This window comes from Micrasema longulum, unplaced genomic scaffold (genome assembly GCF_059751315.1).
Source record: "Micrasema longulum isolate JH-2025_06_02 unplaced genomic scaffold, ASM5975131v1 h1tg000887l, whole genome shotgun sequence".
In the NCBI taxonomy this organism is placed as follows: domain Eukaryota; kingdom Metazoa; phylum Arthropoda; class Insecta; order Trichoptera; family Brachycentridae; genus Micrasema; species Micrasema longulum.
The window spans coordinates 145,239-164,415 of NW_028278078.1; the positions used below are offsets into that span (position 1 = coordinate 145,239).

General features: G+C 34.0%; 1 protein-coding gene across 1 annotated transcript in view; it reads right to left on the reverse strand.

Annotated features, from left to right (window-relative positions):
* E(bx) (nucleosome-remodeling factor subunit NURF301 E(bx)) overlaps positions 1 to 19,177 on the reverse strand; it is a 30,638-nt gene that overhangs the window by 8,371 nt on the left and 3,090 nt on the right. The window contains exons 2-12 of the mRNA XM_088231462.1: positions 18,475 to 18,757; positions 16,954 to 17,507; positions 16,457 to 16,690; positions 16,178 to 16,350; positions 15,881 to 16,075; positions 14,277 to 14,526; positions 11,950 to 14,190; positions 10,067 to 11,409; positions 9,570 to 9,684; positions 7,976 to 8,151; positions 349 to 601 (exon numbers count right to left, since the gene is read on the reverse strand). Of these exons, the coding sequence (XP_088087588.1) occupies positions 349 to 601; positions 7,976 to 8,151; positions 9,570 to 9,684; positions 10,067 to 11,409; positions 11,950 to 14,190; positions 14,277 to 14,526; positions 15,881 to 16,075; positions 16,178 to 16,350; positions 16,457 to 16,690; positions 16,954 to 17,507; positions 18,475 to 18,757 (5,817 nt within the window). The remainder of the gene's footprint in view (positions 1 to 348; positions 602 to 7,975; positions 8,152 to 9,569; positions 9,685 to 10,066; positions 11,410 to 11,949; positions 14,191 to 14,276; positions 14,527 to 15,880; positions 16,076 to 16,177; positions 16,351 to 16,456; positions 16,691 to 16,953; positions 17,508 to 18,474; positions 18,758 to 19,177) is intronic.

Consider the following 19,177-nt stretch of genomic DNA (forward strand, 5'->3'; position numbering starts at 1 on the left):
TAATAAATTATACTTGATGTCCTTTTCCATATACTGCTACTTGTAAAATATTATAATGGTTTTAGAGAAATTCTGTATGGTTATTTTTTTTTTCTTTCTGTTTTTACATTTTTACGTTTTTACATTTTCTGCTTTTACATTTAGTTTGGAAATCACTGATGCTGGTTACTTAGCACTGGTAAAATCGATTGATTTCCACATTTTACTAAAAGTATTTACAGAATGTATTCTATGTGAAAAGGTGGTGGAGGTTAAAAAATATGACCAAGTCACTTTTTACTTTTATTTTCTACCTTTTCACAATATCTAAATATCATTTAAACATAAAGCAGGATTTGGGAAACTTACTTTGCTGGATGTAATCTGGTGTGATGACAAACTTATTGGTAGAGCCGGGGGGAACATTAGGCTCAGGCTCATTTAGTGCTTCTGCAACTGTGGCTTCCTTAATACTGGCTTTAGTCTGTGGAGACTCTACGGGTTTAGGCTTATGTATGATGTGCGCTGGAGGTTCTAAATTATCCGACCCATTAACAAGAGTTACTTGTCGGACTGCTTTTACTTTTTGAGGCACACTCAGAACAGGCTTCACATCTTCATCCTACAAGAGATAAGCCGATTATTTAAGGGTGCTTGTGAATTTATCCAATTGATCATTTTTCTAATTTTATGCATTGAAATTCTACATCTCATACTGAGGCAATTCAAAGTTATTTGTTAGATGTGTCTCATTTTATTGTATTGTTTTAATTTATAAACTAAGATAAATAAAAATTATTGATAAATATAAAAGTTTTTTCATGTGCCTCTGTGGCTGTTATAGATATTTTTTCACTAACGGAGAATGTTTGTATATGTATGGTCTGCTATATCAAGTCAGGATTATTCAAGGGTTGTGGATTAAAAAAAAAAGATAAACATAAAACAAAACAATAAAAAATAATTTCTACAAATGAAAAACTAAAGATTCTTCTGCCGTTTAGTCAAGATGTACAGAATGTTTGAGATTTTATTTATATTACAAAATCATGCTCTAAAATGCTTTTGTAATATCAAATTTCTATGAAAAATACATGTATGTTAAATATTTTATAAATGAAGGAATGAATAGATCATTAGTTTAAATTTCAATTATGAAAAACAAGGACAGAAAAGAGCTGTGTCGTGTTGTGCAAAGAACAGAAAAATCACAAAAAACAAAAACCATAAAAGAACAAATCAAATAAAGGTTTTTGTAATGAAACGCCATCATGTATTGTTAGTAAAAATTGTTTATTATTCTTACAAAACTAGAAATGTAAATTGAAAAAATGCAAAGGTTGTTGAATACAATAGGTTAGATCTTTCAACAGTATTCGCATTCAACAGTCAGGAACAAAGTAAAAAAATTTACTTACATTTAACAATACAAATATGGCATATTCTTAGCACAACACAAACACGACAGATCTATACTTTACATCACAACCCGAGGATATTGATGTTGGCATGTTAGGACTCGAGAATGTTCATTAATTTATAGTGATTGCCCAGATTCAATATTTAGAGCTGACATTTTAACACACCATTTTATTGCTACTGAAATTCTGGTCTTCATTATGGACAAAAATTTTCATTGATAAAAACAAATGGATAATAATTTACAAAAGTAATTGACGAACCTGTGACAAGAACATGTGTTAACAAACATTTAAACAATTTTGAGAGATTTACATAGTCTTTCCATGTGACACCGATTTGAAAGAATGATGAATATTGCATAGTGTGTAAAGTAGCAACTTAAACCAGTCAATGACAGATCACAAGCCCTGTGATTGCCTAGATTTCCTTATTTCCTTCTCTAAAATGTTCCCCATCTCTATTGTAATGTTAACTCCCTAGGAGGTGAAATTCAGTCCTTGTCTACAAACATTTGGACAAACTCAAAATTTTGTTGATATATTAAAGAATTTCAATTAGAATTATTTTAATGATTAACCACAATACACAATCACTACGGTGTAAATCTTTGAAATATATATTTTTAAATAAGTACATTTGTGAGCTATAAAATCTCAATTTCAAGTGTCATAAAAGTAACACGAGTAAGAATTATGGAGCCTAGTAGTAAAAATCTCAATTTCTTCAAAATTATCTGTCGTAATCAACTGAAAAGACAACAAGCTATTTTTTAAATGAAATATGTTCAGTTTCTACCTTAGTAATTAAGTTTATAGTAAAATAAGACCTAATTCTACCAGCACCTGGGACAAGTTTCTAAAAAAATATATATTGACTGGCTAAATTACAAAAATAAGAGAAGTATTAAATTGAATAAAAACACTAATTCAGACATTTAAAACGATAGTACGGTAAATCTTCTTTGGCCAATTACAAAGCTTAATGCAAAAATATTTAGAAAAACTTAAATTTCTTATAAAGAAACAAAACAAGGAATAAAACTATTTTATATACAAATCAATATTTGATATTAGATTTTTTTCAAATCACATAATTTATCTTATTAGACTGCTTGTCACTATTTTCTTTTACTTATGTCCATAATTTATACTTTAAAAAAACTATGTATTTATATGAACAATGTGGTAAAATACACACAAGAAATTTTTAAATTATTTACAACTGTGTCAGATTTAATTAGAAAATAATAATTTACGCAATAAATCAATTAATCAAGATAATAAATATTTGTGTTGTGAAATCTGCCAAATCATAATAAATTAAAGGTCCACGCATATTGCACCTCCGATAAAATAGTCCTAGCTCATAAAATTCCAATATTGTGTTAAATAAAAACTCTCATATGCTAAAAAATAGGCATTATTTTAGCTTTACGATTTAACCACTTAATGGCACTTATATTAACATTTATTTGAGCGCAGCGCATAAAAAATGGTTTTAAGACAATATGTCATTTTAGTTTTAGGCTCTCCTGGAAATTTACCTTTTTGCGTTATGGCTATTTTATCGGATGTGCAATATATATCTGACATATTTACACTTAACTAACTTGCATTACAATTATTAGGGAATTTATATAGATTTAAGAGGCATTTAAAATTCAAGACACATTGTTAACTTTTTGGGGTTAAAGACTTGATAAGACAAATGAAAAATAGATTAGATTTTTAAAATTCAAATAATGTCAAAAAATTGGAATTTCGATTTTGAAGTCCACAGTGACTTTCTAATTAATAAAACAATTTTAATAGTTAAAAATACATACTTTACAAAATGTATTGTTGCTTGAGCTTGGAAGTTAATTTTGTAAAAATAGGTTTACAATTACATAACGTGTCGCTTACTTACACATATTTTCTGTCAGAAAACAAAAATGACGATCATAATATGTATTGAATTATTTGTCATTAATTTAGATAACAATTACTGTGGTCAAAGAATATTGTACATATAATAGTGAAAAAATATCTGCATTCTTCCTATTGAAATGAGTAAAAAATAAATTTAAAAAATACCGATACATAACATTCGAACTCGGTTATAACACTCACGGTAATAGCGAAATCTCCGGTGTAATAAAGAAACATTCCTTGACATTCAAGTTTATGGTTTTCTCCATACATTTATTCACTTATATGACGAGCTACTTCTCGGACATACAGAACAAAAATATTGTTAATAATTGTGCAAAACTCTTCTATTATCTATAAATAACTACAGTAAAACCCAAGTTTTACATTTTTCAAGGGAGCAGTAAAAAAAGGGTTGACCTGAGGAAAACGCTAAAGTGAGGAAATGAAAAACTGCAGAAAAATTGTAAAAACGGTCTTAATTGGGGATTATGCATATTTACCTATGATTTCATATGGTATTTTTTCAATCAATACTACAATGTGTTTTTTTTATTGAATTAAAAAAAAAACATATTTAAACAATTTTATGTAGGTACTTAACCTTTTAAACACTAAAATAAACATATGAATTTGCATAAAATGAATACAATGATTTTTTCCCTAAATATTGGGAAATTTTGTTTATATGGTATCACTTTTTTTAGTATGGCACGATAGAATTTCAACTGTCATTTACATCGCGCCAAAACTGTTTCACACTTTTATGATAACTGTTTAAACAATCTTCTTTCCAAATTATGTTCATAACTTCAAATATTATTTCTATTGCAAAAATTTTTAAACTTTCTGCTTCGTAATTTATTGATGTAAAGACTCTATTCTTCCTAACCATGTGTTAACCGCATGTCACAATTTAGTAAAATGACAAAATTAGACACTTGAACGAAATGGTCAATTACACTGAACCCACTTTGAATTTAGTTTGAGACAACAATTAACGCATTTTCATTTACCTTGATTTTATTCACCATTTTGGGCAAACGCGGCGGCGCGCGGCTCGGCGTCTTTTGACAGATCTAATGAGTTTCGAAAATTATTCGATGTAAAACCGGGGTTAAGAAAAACAATAATTGGAGGAATAATTGAATGAGAATGTATGGAAAAAAATGGGACCTAAACATTTTGGCGTAAAAAGCGGGAAAACGTAAAATTGAGGAATGTAAAAACGAGGTTTTACTGTATTTTAATAAGAACTCAAGTAATAAAATCCAAAGGTCCGGCTAAGTTAAAGGACCAATACCACCGGACGCCAGGGTTAGATTGTGCTTTGACTCTACGTGAGTGTCTAAGTACCTAATTGGGGTTTTCGATGATAACATTGAAAAAGTATCACACATATAGTTGAAATTTCATGTAAAAAAAATCCAAGCTTTGTGGACTCGGTAAGTACCGGCTCAGCACCTCATTACAATTTACAAATTCTTTTGTAGTTTATGAATGTATATTGATTGTAGATTTTTTAATGTTCTATGGAATGTCATGTGACCCCTCCAGATACGAGGGTAATTCGTGAAGTAAGGTTCCCTATGCTGTCAATACAGATAGCGGCGCGCTGGGAGAAATCTGGCAACACTGGCTGACTCATCAACTCCCCCACTCTCTATCCCTGCTGCTCCCGCCACGCTACAACACTCAGTGAAGGCCTGGCAGCCATCGAAGATGGAGCTTCCTATCGCTGTTTCCGCCAGATGTGAAATTTGCGCTGTGATACATATTTTACATGCATAAGGAACTCAGCCTATTACCATTCATCGTCAGTTAATCGAAGTTTATGGGGAAAGGTGCATTTCTGCCCAACATGTTCGCAAATGTTGTAGAGAATTTAGTGAAGGTTACACGGAAATTCTCCATGAAGACCGGAGCGGAAGACCTTCAGTTTCAGACGGAATCGTCGAAAAAGTTGAGAGCATAATGCTTGAGAGGAAGATTGTCCAGTGGTGTGAGGCTTCTTCATGACAACGCTCGACCTCATGTCTCAAATCAAATTCAAGAACTGCTGACAGATTTTGGTTTGTTTTGCCACACCCACCCTACAGTCCAGACCTAGCCCCTAGTGATTACCACTAATTCCCAAAATTAAAGGAACACTTAAGTGGAATACGCTTCCATACTGATGATGAAGTCAAGGAAGAGTTTATTCGATTTCTCAGAGGAATGGCGGCAGAATTTTATAACTTGGAATACAAAAGTTGGAGCACTGTCTGAAAAATTGTTTAGACAGAAACGGCGATTATGTAGAAAAATAAAGTTTAAACTTTAAAATGATGTATAATCCTAAGGAAAACAATAAAGCTGTATATTTTTTTTAAAAATTGGAACCTTATTTTATGAATGACCTTTGTACTTCATATCTTCATGCAATGAGTATGTTTGTTAGTAAGCATTTACTAAAAAAAAAATTTTTTTTTTAATTATCTGTATGTATTATAATGTACATATATTTATTTTTTACTTAGTGACAATATACAATAATATATAACGGGCAAATTCAGTCAGTCCCATCTTACTCATAATAACCAAGTTCGACTGTACATACATATATTTACATTAAATTTAATGATGGTGGACCAAATTCACACAGGTTACATTCTCTAAAGGGTTGACTCAAAAATATTTCACAGAGTCATAAATTATTTTTCCTTTAATAATAATTTATGTTTAAAATTGACAATTTGCTTATTACTAGTTGTGATAGATTTATTCCCTTTTTACTACTGAATTGTAAAAGAATACCAACCACAACCAAAACATCCACCAATTAAAAAATAAAACAAGCTGGAATCATCTGAAATTTGATTTGAAACCCTATTTCAGTGTTTCTGGAATAAAATATTGCACACACGTATTTTTAAAACAATAATCAACCAAAATTTTAGTTTCCTTGAATTCAATTAAATTGATTTTCATTATCTAATTAAACAATCAAATTAACTTCTCCAGAACGTATATTGATATATAATACATATTATGTAGCACCTACACATGTTTTTAAATACATCAATGTTAATAGCGAAAGCAAATAGATCCCACTAATATTTACTCAAAATGAAATATTATACAGTATGTTGTACTAAAATAATCATAGATTATGTCTTCACACACTTGGCTGTTATCTCACAAGAACAATATTTTTAATGAATAGACAAAATATTGTTTACGGTGCATCAATGCACATACGTAGCTGTATAATATTTCCGTTTTGTGCGAGGCAACTTTAATAGTGTCAGTATAAAGTTGATTCATATTAAAACTATACTAACTTAAACACAATCATTATTTCCATTTTATATCTATAATACAATCGGATAATTACTACTGTTGCGGGGTATACAGTGGCAACATAATATTGTAAAATACTCAGTGATACTATTCTTATTATTGCTTTTTGTGTATAATTACTTACATTAACAAATTTATATTTCATTAGATAATTAAAAATATTGGTGTTTTTATCATAAAACTACATTTAAGATAATGAAAAATATGGCACGCATAAAATTAATATTTAGTACAAAATTTGCTATATGCAGTGTGGTATATTTACTTGTACATTAATATCTAATAGATTCCTTTTGCGGGGGTTAGCAATCTAGATTCCGCCAGTTTCTCTAAAAAACTTATCAGTCCCTTTAGCACAAAAAAAATAATCTCCGCATGAGGCCAAATGTTTTGAATAAAAAAATGTTTATAGTCGTATTTTCACCACAACAGGCCGGGAGGCCCAATTACAGTACAAAATACCCAGCCTCGAGAAAAATCACATTTAATTTTTGTGTTCTCACCGGGAATCGAACCCGGAACCTTCTGTGCACTAGTCAGCCGTCTTAACCACTACACCACAGAGGCCGCCGATATATGTAACATTTAAAATTGGTTGTGCTAGTTCTAAAAGGACTGATATACATATTCATTTTACTACTTATTGTAGGAATCTGATTGTCTCTTATCCATTAAAAGCTATATCACATTTAAGAAAATAAATCTATGATAAATTAGGGACACAGTCTAAGGAACATGTTTCTTTGGAAAATAAGTAAGTAGTTATTACACGATACATACAAAGTATAGACTGGTATTCACAATTCAACACGGAGCACACCTATAATAAAGAATCTGGCAGCATGTTTGGTATGACATAATGGCTTTTTGATTGTATAATGCATTTATTATTTTTTTAACTTTTCTGTATCAAGCTGTATGATTCCTCGATAAAATAATCAAATAATACCTTATATAAATTACATTAAAGCTTTCACATTTAAGTCGTGAACAGATTGCTCAATTGCATCAATAAGGCCAAACACCAAGAAGGAAAAGGAGACTCTTTTTTCTTTTAATAGAGTTAAATAAAATGAAAATGTGTACTTGCGTTTTTAGAATATACAGACATTTCAATTGTCAAGTCAGATAATTAGTATTATAAACTGTAATACTTAGATGGAAAATTCAGCTAAATCACAAAATTTAAAAAACTTTCCGTTTAAACAAAAGTATTACAAATTAACAACAGGTAGCTTTTGAATACATGACTTAGTGATGAGTCACACCAACGAAAATAGTGGCAAAAGTAATGGAATATGTTAAAAGTAATAAAACAATACCTGAGATACTTGATTATGCTGCGGTTGGCGCGAAGGTGCGAGTGGCGGGGGTGAGTTATGGGTCATGGGTTGTACGGGAGCCACAGGGGTGATGGGAGCTATGGGTTGGGAGGGCTGTACGGCCAGGTACAGCTTGGTAGGTCCCAGCATGCCCTGTTTACCGGTAGTCTCTTGCGCTATAAAAAATCATATCGATTACTAAATTTACTTGCATTTCAAACATATTGAACCTTACTTGTAGACCTAGTATTAAGTTTTACCAAGAAATACAAGCAAAATAGTGAAAATTCACATTGCATAAAGGGAATTCACCTTTTATAGAACTGAAATGAAGACCACCTAGTTTAGATTTTTTTTACAAGCAATACCATTTTTTTATTTATTTTTTTAAATTTTGATTACTTTTACAAATTTTTTTCATTTTTTTAACTTTAATTTTTAAACAACTTCTATTTATGTTTTTTTCCTTCTCTTTTTTGTACTTTAATTAATAACCTTACATATAATTACTTTATAATATGGAAACTCCGCTGGTCCATTAGATTTAAGTCTAACTGTATAAAATATAAAACTTTGTAACTGTACTATATGTTTCCTAAATAAAAGAAGAAAAAAAAAAAAAAAACATTTCACCATATTACCTATAGCTAGCTATAGCTAGAAATCAGAACAGTACAATTATGTACTATGTCCATCATGGACTTGCCCTTACTTGGTAAAAATAAATTGTAGAGCCAGGCCATCTCTAATTTTTACGAACATTCAAATTTTAAAACTTGACAAAACTTCACACAAAATCAGATTATATAAAACAATAATTGCGAAAAACTAATTCCTTGAATGTATATTTTCTTATAATTTATACTTTATATTAAAAATATTTACTCCTGAATAGAAAACACATTATTGTAAGACCTCACTCCCCTTTATGGACACAAGAATAGTTTTTCTCTTTTACGTAATGAGAAACGTTAATATAAATATATGTTAAATCCTCTGAATAATATTATACCACCTGCTTATAGTCACCCATATGGACAAAAACTATTCTATGATTATCAATCACAAAGTCAGCTACAGTTTACAGGAATATAACGGGCTGTGGGTACTCAGGTCGAGAATTGTAAGCGCAAACCAAAACCGTCCATTATACGTTTGTTGTTAAATCGAAAATTTGGAACGCAATTGTTCTATGCAACATTATATCTATAAACGGAAGTGAATGATCACTCTGAGATTAAATCAATATAAAATTGTATTTCACTGTAAACTGTATATATTTTTTTCTGAATAAACTAAAAAATACCTTTTTCACCAGTTCATTGTCCAAGTAAAAAAAAACATAAATCTATGATTGTGTTATGGGTATTCATATACACAAATATAAATATAAAGTATTTAGCAACTTGACAAAGAAACTGGTTGCTTCCAGAACCAATAAGAAGTATTTCGATGATTTAAAATGATGCAGAAATAGGAGTGATTAATCACAAAATAAGTGCTTTATATATTGATTATTTACTCTGGTGATTTGTGAACCGAAGGCAATAATTCAAATGTTATTTTATATAAGAGATGTTGACGACATACACACCTTTCAATAACTGCTGTTTAACCTGATGTTGGACCAGGGCTAACTGTTGCTGTGTGAGGGAGTTTCCCTGCAGTCCCTGGAGAACTATTCGTGGACCACCATCCAACTGTACAACCTGGAAGAAATGACAATCATTATCACTTTATTCTGATTAATATTCTCAACTATAGATAAATAATTATACTACTAAATTCAAAAAAAAATAATACAAATTATTTTGATTTAACACATTCAAATCCTGAAGAACATTCTTAAATTTATAAGACTTTTTTTTTTATTGAAGAATAAAAAAATGAAAATATCACCAGATAAAGTCAAAATTATACTACACTAATTCGAAATATTGAAATAATCAACCGGCGTGCATAAATAGGAAAAATATTAGAGGAAGTGAGGTCCGTATACGAAGGCAGAGTGATATGGTGCTCTGTCCTCTCTGCCTACCCCTATGGGGAAACGGCGTGGCAATTTATTGTTGAAGTATTATGGGGGCTAACCTGGGCAGTGACTGTTTTGATAACAGTTCCCGGAGGTTGTCCAACCAGCAGGCGCTGTTCCATCAACTGCTCTTCTGTCAAGGGAGCTGCAGGAGGGGCCGGGGCAGGGGCAGGCGCCGGGGCGACCGGCTGGACGGGGGCCACCTGCTTCACTGGAGACACGGCAACCTGGAGCGGCTGCACCACTTGCTGTTGGCTCTGGAAATTATTCCCTTGAGTAACAGCCTGACTTTGTTGAAGCTGCGGACTCGCAACCTGGTTTTGAGGAACGACTGCGGAATTTTGAGCTTGCGGAGTAATATGCGCAACAATCTGGGCTTGGTTATTTCCAGTAGGTCGAATGAGTACTTGCTGCCCGTTGATGGTAGCTAACTGCAGCTTCCCAGCGGCAAGCTGCTGAGCTAGTGTAGGGTTATTCACTACAATCTGGTGACCGGAAGTTATGATTCTGTTGACCATCTGCTGCTGCGGCTGCGCGGGCCGTAGGATCTGCTGGCCCTGCAGAATGGGAGTCCCGCCCTGCAACAGCTGTCCCTGCAGCAGCTGCTGGCCAGCTTGCACCACCACAGTCTGCATGGGCCTCGCGCCCTGCTGCAGCACCAGGGACGGCTGCTGCAGCAGGCGCGGCTGCCCCTGCACCACCATGTGCTGCGAGGGCTGCACGAGGATCTGTTGCCCACCCTGCACCAGTATCTGTTGCCCGCCTTGGGTGATGATCCTTTGTGTGGCGGGGGTGTTTTGCTTTTCTTGCAAATTTACGACGCGAGGAGCAGCCTTCACCACTATTTTATTGGCGGGTGTTCCAGACACTGACTTGTTGGAAATTGTGGTGGGATTATTAGCTTTAGTATGTGGCTTTATGGCGGAGGAGACGGCTATCTTCGGAGTAGGGGGAGCGCCTCCGGTGGCTATGACCTGTCCTCCCACAGGAGTTGCTCCCGGCTGATTGGAAACTATGACGTGTAATTTTCCATCTGGGGTCTCTACTAATTGCTGACCAGGTATCAAGCCCCTCACGGTAATATTTCCATCCGGCCCTCGGATAATTTGCACTTTTTGCGGGCCCTCTTTAGGAGTCGTACCTTTGATGAGGGACTGTTGGGGAGCAGAAGACTGTTGGGCTTGAGACTTCTGGATGATGGCCGGTTGGTTACCTGTCTTAGTAGAACAGTATGCTCCTTTTGTCATTAAAATTCTTCTTGTCCCGATAACAGTTTTATTGCCAGTAGGAGTGTTACCCAGACCCGTGTTAGATGTAAGTAATGAAGTGAGTGCTGACTTTCCGGCAGATTGAGGAGTACCGACTTTTCCCACAAGTTTGATGGTTCCATCTGGTCCAGTTACTAAAAAACAAGATACATAATATCATTTAATTAAGTACTTACTGACATTATTCAACTGCAATTATTTTAGGAAAATAGGTATTTATTTATTACTAAATTGACAATAATGAATATGAATGACTTATTTGCCTGAAAGGCTTTTACATTTACAATTTATTTCACAAATAAATGTTTCATTTTATTATATAAAACATACCTTTTTCCGAATCATCCATTTTTTGTTTGGCTTAGAGAAAAAAAATGCATGTTAAATACAATTCCAAAAACAATGAATTTTTAAAATTAAAGCTAATTTTCTTATATATTATGTATATTTTGTTGTGGGGTTCATTGTGGTATTTATTATGAATTTAAAAGATAATTTTCAAAGCACAAAAAGGAAATTTATACTAGCTGAGATGAAAAAAATAAAGACATTCTTTACTTTTCTCCCCATATTTATGAATATTTTACAAGAATATTATGTGTGTACGTATAAACCAATAATTATTTTACTTTTAGGCAAATGTGTATTTAACTTAATAAGACAAAAATAAATACCTTGCGTTAGTTCAAGAGCTCTCTTCTGCTGGTGTGCGGCCCTTTGCATTCGAAGTTGCTGTTCCATCTTCTCCTTGATCTCTTGAGCTGAAGCCTTTGTAGTAACTATAACGTTTTCCTTGGGTTCCTGGTTAGCTCTGGTCGGAGGCAACTTTCCTGTAGTAGTCCGGGTAATGGGCACGGCTCTCTCCACTCGTTCTCCGTACTGTTTGATCTCCCACAACTCCAGTTTATCTTCATCTACCCACTCTTCACTAACTTGTGGTTCCATACTCTGAGGAGATTCGGCTCTCTTGCGTTTACGAAGACCGCTACGGATCGATGTCACTTCTCTTATTGTTTTAGGTACTTCTAACGGTATAACTACTTTTCTACGCAGATATTGTGTTTTTTCCAAAAATTGGCCTATGTGCCGATGTTTCAGGAGCTCTAAAGAAATAATTTCAGTTTCTGTGGTAATCTGATGCTTGCCATCGTTGTTTGACGGTTTCATGGACATATCATCCCAACGTATGCAGGCCCAAAGTATTCTAACTTGTAAGGAAACTGCAGACAAGGAGTTCAGATTTATTGTTCTGTATAACCAACATGTTTTGAATATTGGTCTCGAGCAAGGATAAGGCCACACACTAGTGTTAGGTTTGGAATTGTGATTAAAACCAATTACTTGTAATTTCCCGGCATGTCTCGCAAGTTTACGTAGTTCGTGAGATGCCAATACCATAATACTCTTTGCTTTGCTTCGCGTATGAAAAGTAGAACTGAGTGGATATTTTACTGGCGTTCTCTTTTTACGTTTATCTATTATTGAATTAGTTATTTTTTTAAGATATATTTTACCAGCAGAATTTAAGATGGAATATACTTTAATAGAACCATCCGATGCAGCTTCTGTTTTGACTTTTTGCTCTTCTTTTTTTACGGTTCTACCCGAGAAAAAGCGCCTATTGACTAGGGCGCGATAAGCAGGTTTATAAACATACTTAGCGGGTTGTATGTTACCATTTCCATCAATATCTTTACTTTGTTCTTTAGCATTAGCGGATCGAGTTGTAACAGTGTTTGTTCCAGTACTAGAATTTGTACCTCTAGAAGAACGACCTCTTGTTGATATTCGAAGCTTAGGAATTGGGGGTCGATCACCCCCTTCATTCATTTCTTCTTCAGACTGTACAACATATTTAGAGTCCTTAGACTTTCTGTCTTTTTTGCTACGTTTTTCGGTCTCAACAACTTCAGTTTTGGGCTCCATTTCTTCAGCTTTAGATTCGATTTCTTCAGCTTCGAGAGATTCTAGTGGTCCAATTTCAGTTTCCGTAAAAGTTGATTGTTCTAATTCCATTTCATTACCCACTGGAGGGATAGCAGACTCTTCTAAGGTAGTTTCTGATTTTCCTTGCAAATCATTCCCACATATATCCATTTCGTCCTTTATAGAGCCATTGGGCTCGGTTTTTATTTGTACAGTCAGTTCATTATTGTTCAATACATTGGTCTCTTTAATTTTAATATGTTGCGAGGAATTTTCATCATAATCTTGCGCACAGGCCACAGCAGACAGCAAGTCTTTTAATATGATGTCTTCAGAGTGAGTTTCCATTTTGGAAGTTAAATGTTGTTCGAGAATGGATGTTTTTGGAGAATCTTTCGCAATGACTAGAGTTGGTAAAGAATTAAGATTATTGTTAGTTGTAGAACTCTGCACTTTCTTCAGGAGGAGAACAAGTTCTTTTCGTAACCGAGATTTTTGTAGGCAAAGAGGAGAATAGCAGTTGAGGGAGACATTTTGTGACAAACTGATATTGTTCACATTACAACCCTGACTGTAACATTTGTACCCTTTGGCTAACTGTACAGAATCCGAATACTGTTGCCTAACTGACTGTATTTCCTTGGCAACACTGGCGAGAGCTTCCTTTCCAGCTACTGAGGGAGTTGTCCCTTCGCCAGTAATGGAATGTAAATCTCCTTCACTTTCCTCATTCTCCACATCCACAGTTTGATCTTCATCTGCCTTCACATCACATTCTTCCTTCTTTGGTAACAAGGAATTGGCTTGAAACGTTTTCTCCTCTATTGTTTTTAACTGCAAACGACGATTTAAAATGTCATCTAAACGAGACTTTCGACCAACTTTGGGGTAATGTATGCGAACACTTGTATCGAGAGATTTCTCGATGTCTATTTCTTCAAAATTCTGAACTGGTTCAACAATTTTCAAAGATTTGAAATCCAAAGGAACTAAAAAAGATCATTTTAAAAATATAATTAAAAGGAGTCGAAGGAATAATACAGTGACATACAGAAAATAATTATATAAGACAAACCATTATTTGAAGTCTCTGAATCAACAGTTCCCTTTTCAGCCATTTGTGCGAGCAAGAACTGGTATGTTTTTGGCTCTAAGGAAAGAACTTTGGTGGAATCTTTATCTTTTACTTGCACAACAATTTTATGCGGACCAGCACTCAGTCCTATTCTATGTTTGGGAGCATTTCTATACTTGCGAGTTGCAGAATTCCAAAGCCATCCCCACTGGCCGTGAATTCTGTACTCTTCGCCTTTCTGCTTCCACACCTGTAAAATTCATTGTTTAGTACTTATTACTGTGAGAAAAGCGCTTCATTTTTTTAAACTTAAAAACATGTATGTATCCAATGATATTGTTTATATTAGGGGTACCTGAAATTAGTGTTGTTTATAGTGTCATCCATTTTTAATGGTCAATTGCGCTTGGACCGCGCTAGTGGTTGATAGTGTCTTGTGTTTATTTTAAGTACACACTTTCTAGTAATTGATTTTAGTTTATAAAGTTCTAATTCCATAATCCAATTTATAATGAATAAATTTAAACCGAGGGAAGAATTTGTACAAAATTTTATGCTACATCATTTTTTGAAGAAAGAGAAAGCAACTACTAAAAACATTTGTGAAATTTCGATCTGGGGATTTCGATTTGAAGAATACCCCTAGAAGTGGAAGACAGACTAAAGTGGATGAAATTATATTGGCTACTGAAATTGAAAACAATCCAACTCATTTTATTGAAAAAATTGCAAGCACGCTCAGATATTCATAGTCAAGTGTTGAACGGAGTGTTTAAAAAATCGGCAAAGTGTGGAGACAGGGTAAATAGATACCACGTGAGCTAGGCGACGGGCTTTCGTCTTCGAACCTTGGTGACCAAGTGAATTCGTACGAGGAGCTGTTACAAATGCAATCAGAAACATCTTTTTTTAAATGATGTCATCACTTCTGATGAAAAATGGGTGCTGTATTCTACACGACAACTTAAAAAACAATGATTATCTAAAGGCCAAATACCAACCCCCACTCCTAAGACAGGTCATACCAGCAAAAAAGTGCTTTTGTGTGTTTAGTGGGATTTCAAAGGTATCATGTATTACGAGGTCCTCAAACACAGACAAACAATTAATGCCAAACTTTATTGTAAACAATTAGACCGTTTATTGGTCAAAATAAAAAGAAAAATACCGTCTTTGGCAAATCGAGAGAAAGTGTATTTGCTACATGATAACGCTCATCCACATACAGCAAAAATCACAAAAGAAAAATTAAAAAGTCTCAGATGGAATATTGTTAGACATCCACCATACGCTCTAATGCAGAAGGAAAAATTACACTATCTATGATGATGTGAAAAAGGGCATAACTGAATATTTCGAGTCAAAGCCTGTGAATTTTTTTGAAAAGGGCATTAAAATGTTACCAGAAAGATGGAAGAAGGTCATAGAGAATGAAGGAAAATATATATTTGTAATTAGACTTGTAAAATAAAGAAAATAAGAATATTTGCATTTTTTATTAATTTCGGGTACCCCTAATATTAAATTAAAAAATAATTTTAATACAAAAAAAATAAAAATACTAATCTATTTTGTTACACGAATAGCATAATTGCATAACAAACCTGATGCTTCAGAGGGATGACATATTTCACGAAAAATAACACTTTATTTCTCTCCTCTTCTTCTTCTTTCTCCTTTTTTTCTCTCTTATCCAACTTCTTTCTTTCTTCGCGTTCAGCCGCAGTTAACCGGTGAAGTCGCACATGACCGAGCTGTTCGTGCCACACGGGAACAAATGCCACACTCTTAATACAAGCCTAAAAAATCAACAAGAAAAGACACATCATCATATTGAAATCAATTCTTTGTAAATATGTCATTTATTTTATAATTTAAAAAACAAATAAACAAAATCTCACCTGAAGGACAATCATTGCACGGGCAAAATCTCTAGGAATGCTACAAGCTTGCACAGCTTGTAGCCATGGTTTACGGAGTAGAGTCCAATTAGGATGCATAAAGGGACTAGTGATATTACTCTCCAACTGAAGAAGAGTTTGTTTTAAAGTACTAATCAAAAGTGGTCGAGTACCTAAAATATAAATTTAATAATTAATATATTTGAATGGTAAAAAAAAAAATACCAACACTAAGCTGATTTAAGAATTTTTTTGTAAAACAAAATGTAATGGGTTTACCATTCAAAAGGCCAATCCACTTGAAATCCTGTCCGCAGGATAATGAAAACTTGTGTGCTAAGTGCCTCTTTTTATCTCGATCTTCATTCCTCTGGGGCTTATTAAGAGCCAGATTATTAGTTGTGTATTGATTAACATAATTCCTGAAGCTATTATCATTTCCGAGTCTGAATGTCAATGTGCCTGAAGAAATTTGATTCACTTTCAAACGAGTAAGACGTTGACTTTCTAAACCTGCAAGTTAATGCCAAATTAGTACAATAAAATGCAAATATCAACTTAAATAACATAACAGTAAAACCATTATTTATAATTATTTAAAGAAAGAATATATTTATAATTTAAGTTATTAGAATATATCTATAATTTACAGAAGTTTTGTATTTACTACATTAATTTGGAACTATAAGAAATAAAATACTATGTAGGAAAATGATTATTAGAAGAACAGTGGCTTCGCAGTAAATAAATAATGAATATAATGTATAAATAAGAACCTTCAAGCTGTTTTTCAGCTATCAATCTATCTTCTTCTTTTATTTTTTTCTTGGGGTCATCACTAAAAGATCGAGGAGTGAGAGATCCAGTTTTAGACCTTGTCAACATGTTTTTTGCTAACTTCTTCTGTGAAGAAGGATCATCCATATCCACATCAGTATCATCTTCACCAACGGAAGACATAGAAGCATTTAAATCATCGACTCCAGTGTTTTCACCGGTCGCACTTATAGTAACTTCCGATTCCACAACCGTAGGATCATCGGTTATATCATCATTTTTACAATCATCAGAAGTTTGCTCTTTTTTGTCAGCTCTTTCCTTCTGCAAACGCAAAATTGCGGCATTCTCTAATTCCAAGTAAGACTTTCTGGAGCCTTTCAACTGGTTTGTGATTTTCTCTGTTAAGTCCATTTGTCGACAAATCTCAGGTTTGAAGTCAATCAACTCTCTGTATAAGGGAGCTTCCATTTCATCTTGATCTAGCACCCGGCATAACTCCTCAAATTGGGTGACTGTAGAATAATACCACACGCTACCATCTTCCCCTTCCCTGAAAATATAATAAGAAAATTGTATAAACATGAACCTAGGCGATGAGTACAACCACAAAATTTAAAGCATTCAAGATAGAATATAAACATGCATAATATACATATATTTAGAATTCCTAATTTTATGATAACATCATAAGCCGTGACTCTTTGTAAATTAATAGGTGATTTGGGCATGCCATAATATTTTGTCATGCTTTACAAGGAGAATGTTTTTTTTTTAAAAAGCATCCTCATTATATATAGGTCCAACGCACGTAAAGCGGTGTTCTAAAAAGGTTCAATGTCAGAAAATTATTGCAAGATAAAAACTTTGTTATTAGCGTCACACATAGGAGTTTATTATATTGAAGAACACAACTACAGTTTCGAGAGAGCATTCTTCTAATCAATGGGAAGATACAAAACTCACTCATTTGGAGGAGTGCTCCGTATAAAGTTTTTATTTTATAATAATTTAGCGAAGTGAATGGAGGTTCAATCAATAAAATCAATATCAGATTTACATAATATATTTTTTAAATCATAATTACTATGCTCATCCCCATGTGAATGTTAATAAATAAAATATTCTCATAACTTTAATTACAAGTTGCAAACTCATCATCATTCCCTTTCCGCACCTAACGGTGCATAGGACTGCATTGGTACACCAATCGTAGAGAATCTTGATCATTTGTGTTACATGAAGGTAACAAAAATGATCAATGTTACGCTTCAGGTACCAGTCAGGAATTACGAAATATTCTAGTGTAAAAAACACCCTCCTAAATAAATATTTCATTTCAATTCTAGTGTAAAAAACACCCTCCTAAATAAATATTTCATTTCAACCATGTCAGAAATCGAACCTGAGACCATATGCATGGTAGTCAAACGCGCTGACCATTATACCACGAAGCCGACTTACAGACACGAGTTAAAAACCCACCGAATAAAAAAAATATAGTACATTAAAACACTCACACAAATATTCGCCTGCCGATGAACCAGTACTTGCGACCATGGCGATCGAAGCCTATGTGCTCATGTCGGCAGAGCAAGCCCTGCTTCTCCGCATCAGGGGCGCAGTCCGTCACCCCCGACAGGCGCTGCGCCTTGCACAGAGCGCACTGCCAGTCCTCGGCCGGCACGTCCACCAGGGGAGGATCCACACACTCCAGGTGGTACACCGCAGGACATGTCTCACAGCACAGCAGGTCCCCGAGCCGGTGGCAGATGCGGCAGTGGTCGTCATAGTGAATGGCAACTGCGGAAACCAAATTGACAGTGTCATAACAGTTCTTGGACATGGTAGATTGAAAGCACCTATACTAATACCATGGGAAGAATTATGGAAAAGACAAGACATGGTAGTGACATACAAGATCTCAGCCCCGGAACAATTACATTTCAGACCGAAACAATTTGACAAACACAGTAGTCTATTGCAATACGGTCCACCAATTTGATAATTAGCACCCCCAGAAGTACACTGTCTTAAGTCTAAATTTTGCTGTTTTGAGTTATGAATGTATTTTTACTACATTCTTTTTCCTTTCTTAAGAGAACACTTACGTATCTCTACGATTTTTTTCAAGCAAGATATACCACAAACATCCTATTCTTTTATATTCAATAGAGAATAACATTACAGTTATGATGTTACAAATGTTTGAAAAATTGTTTT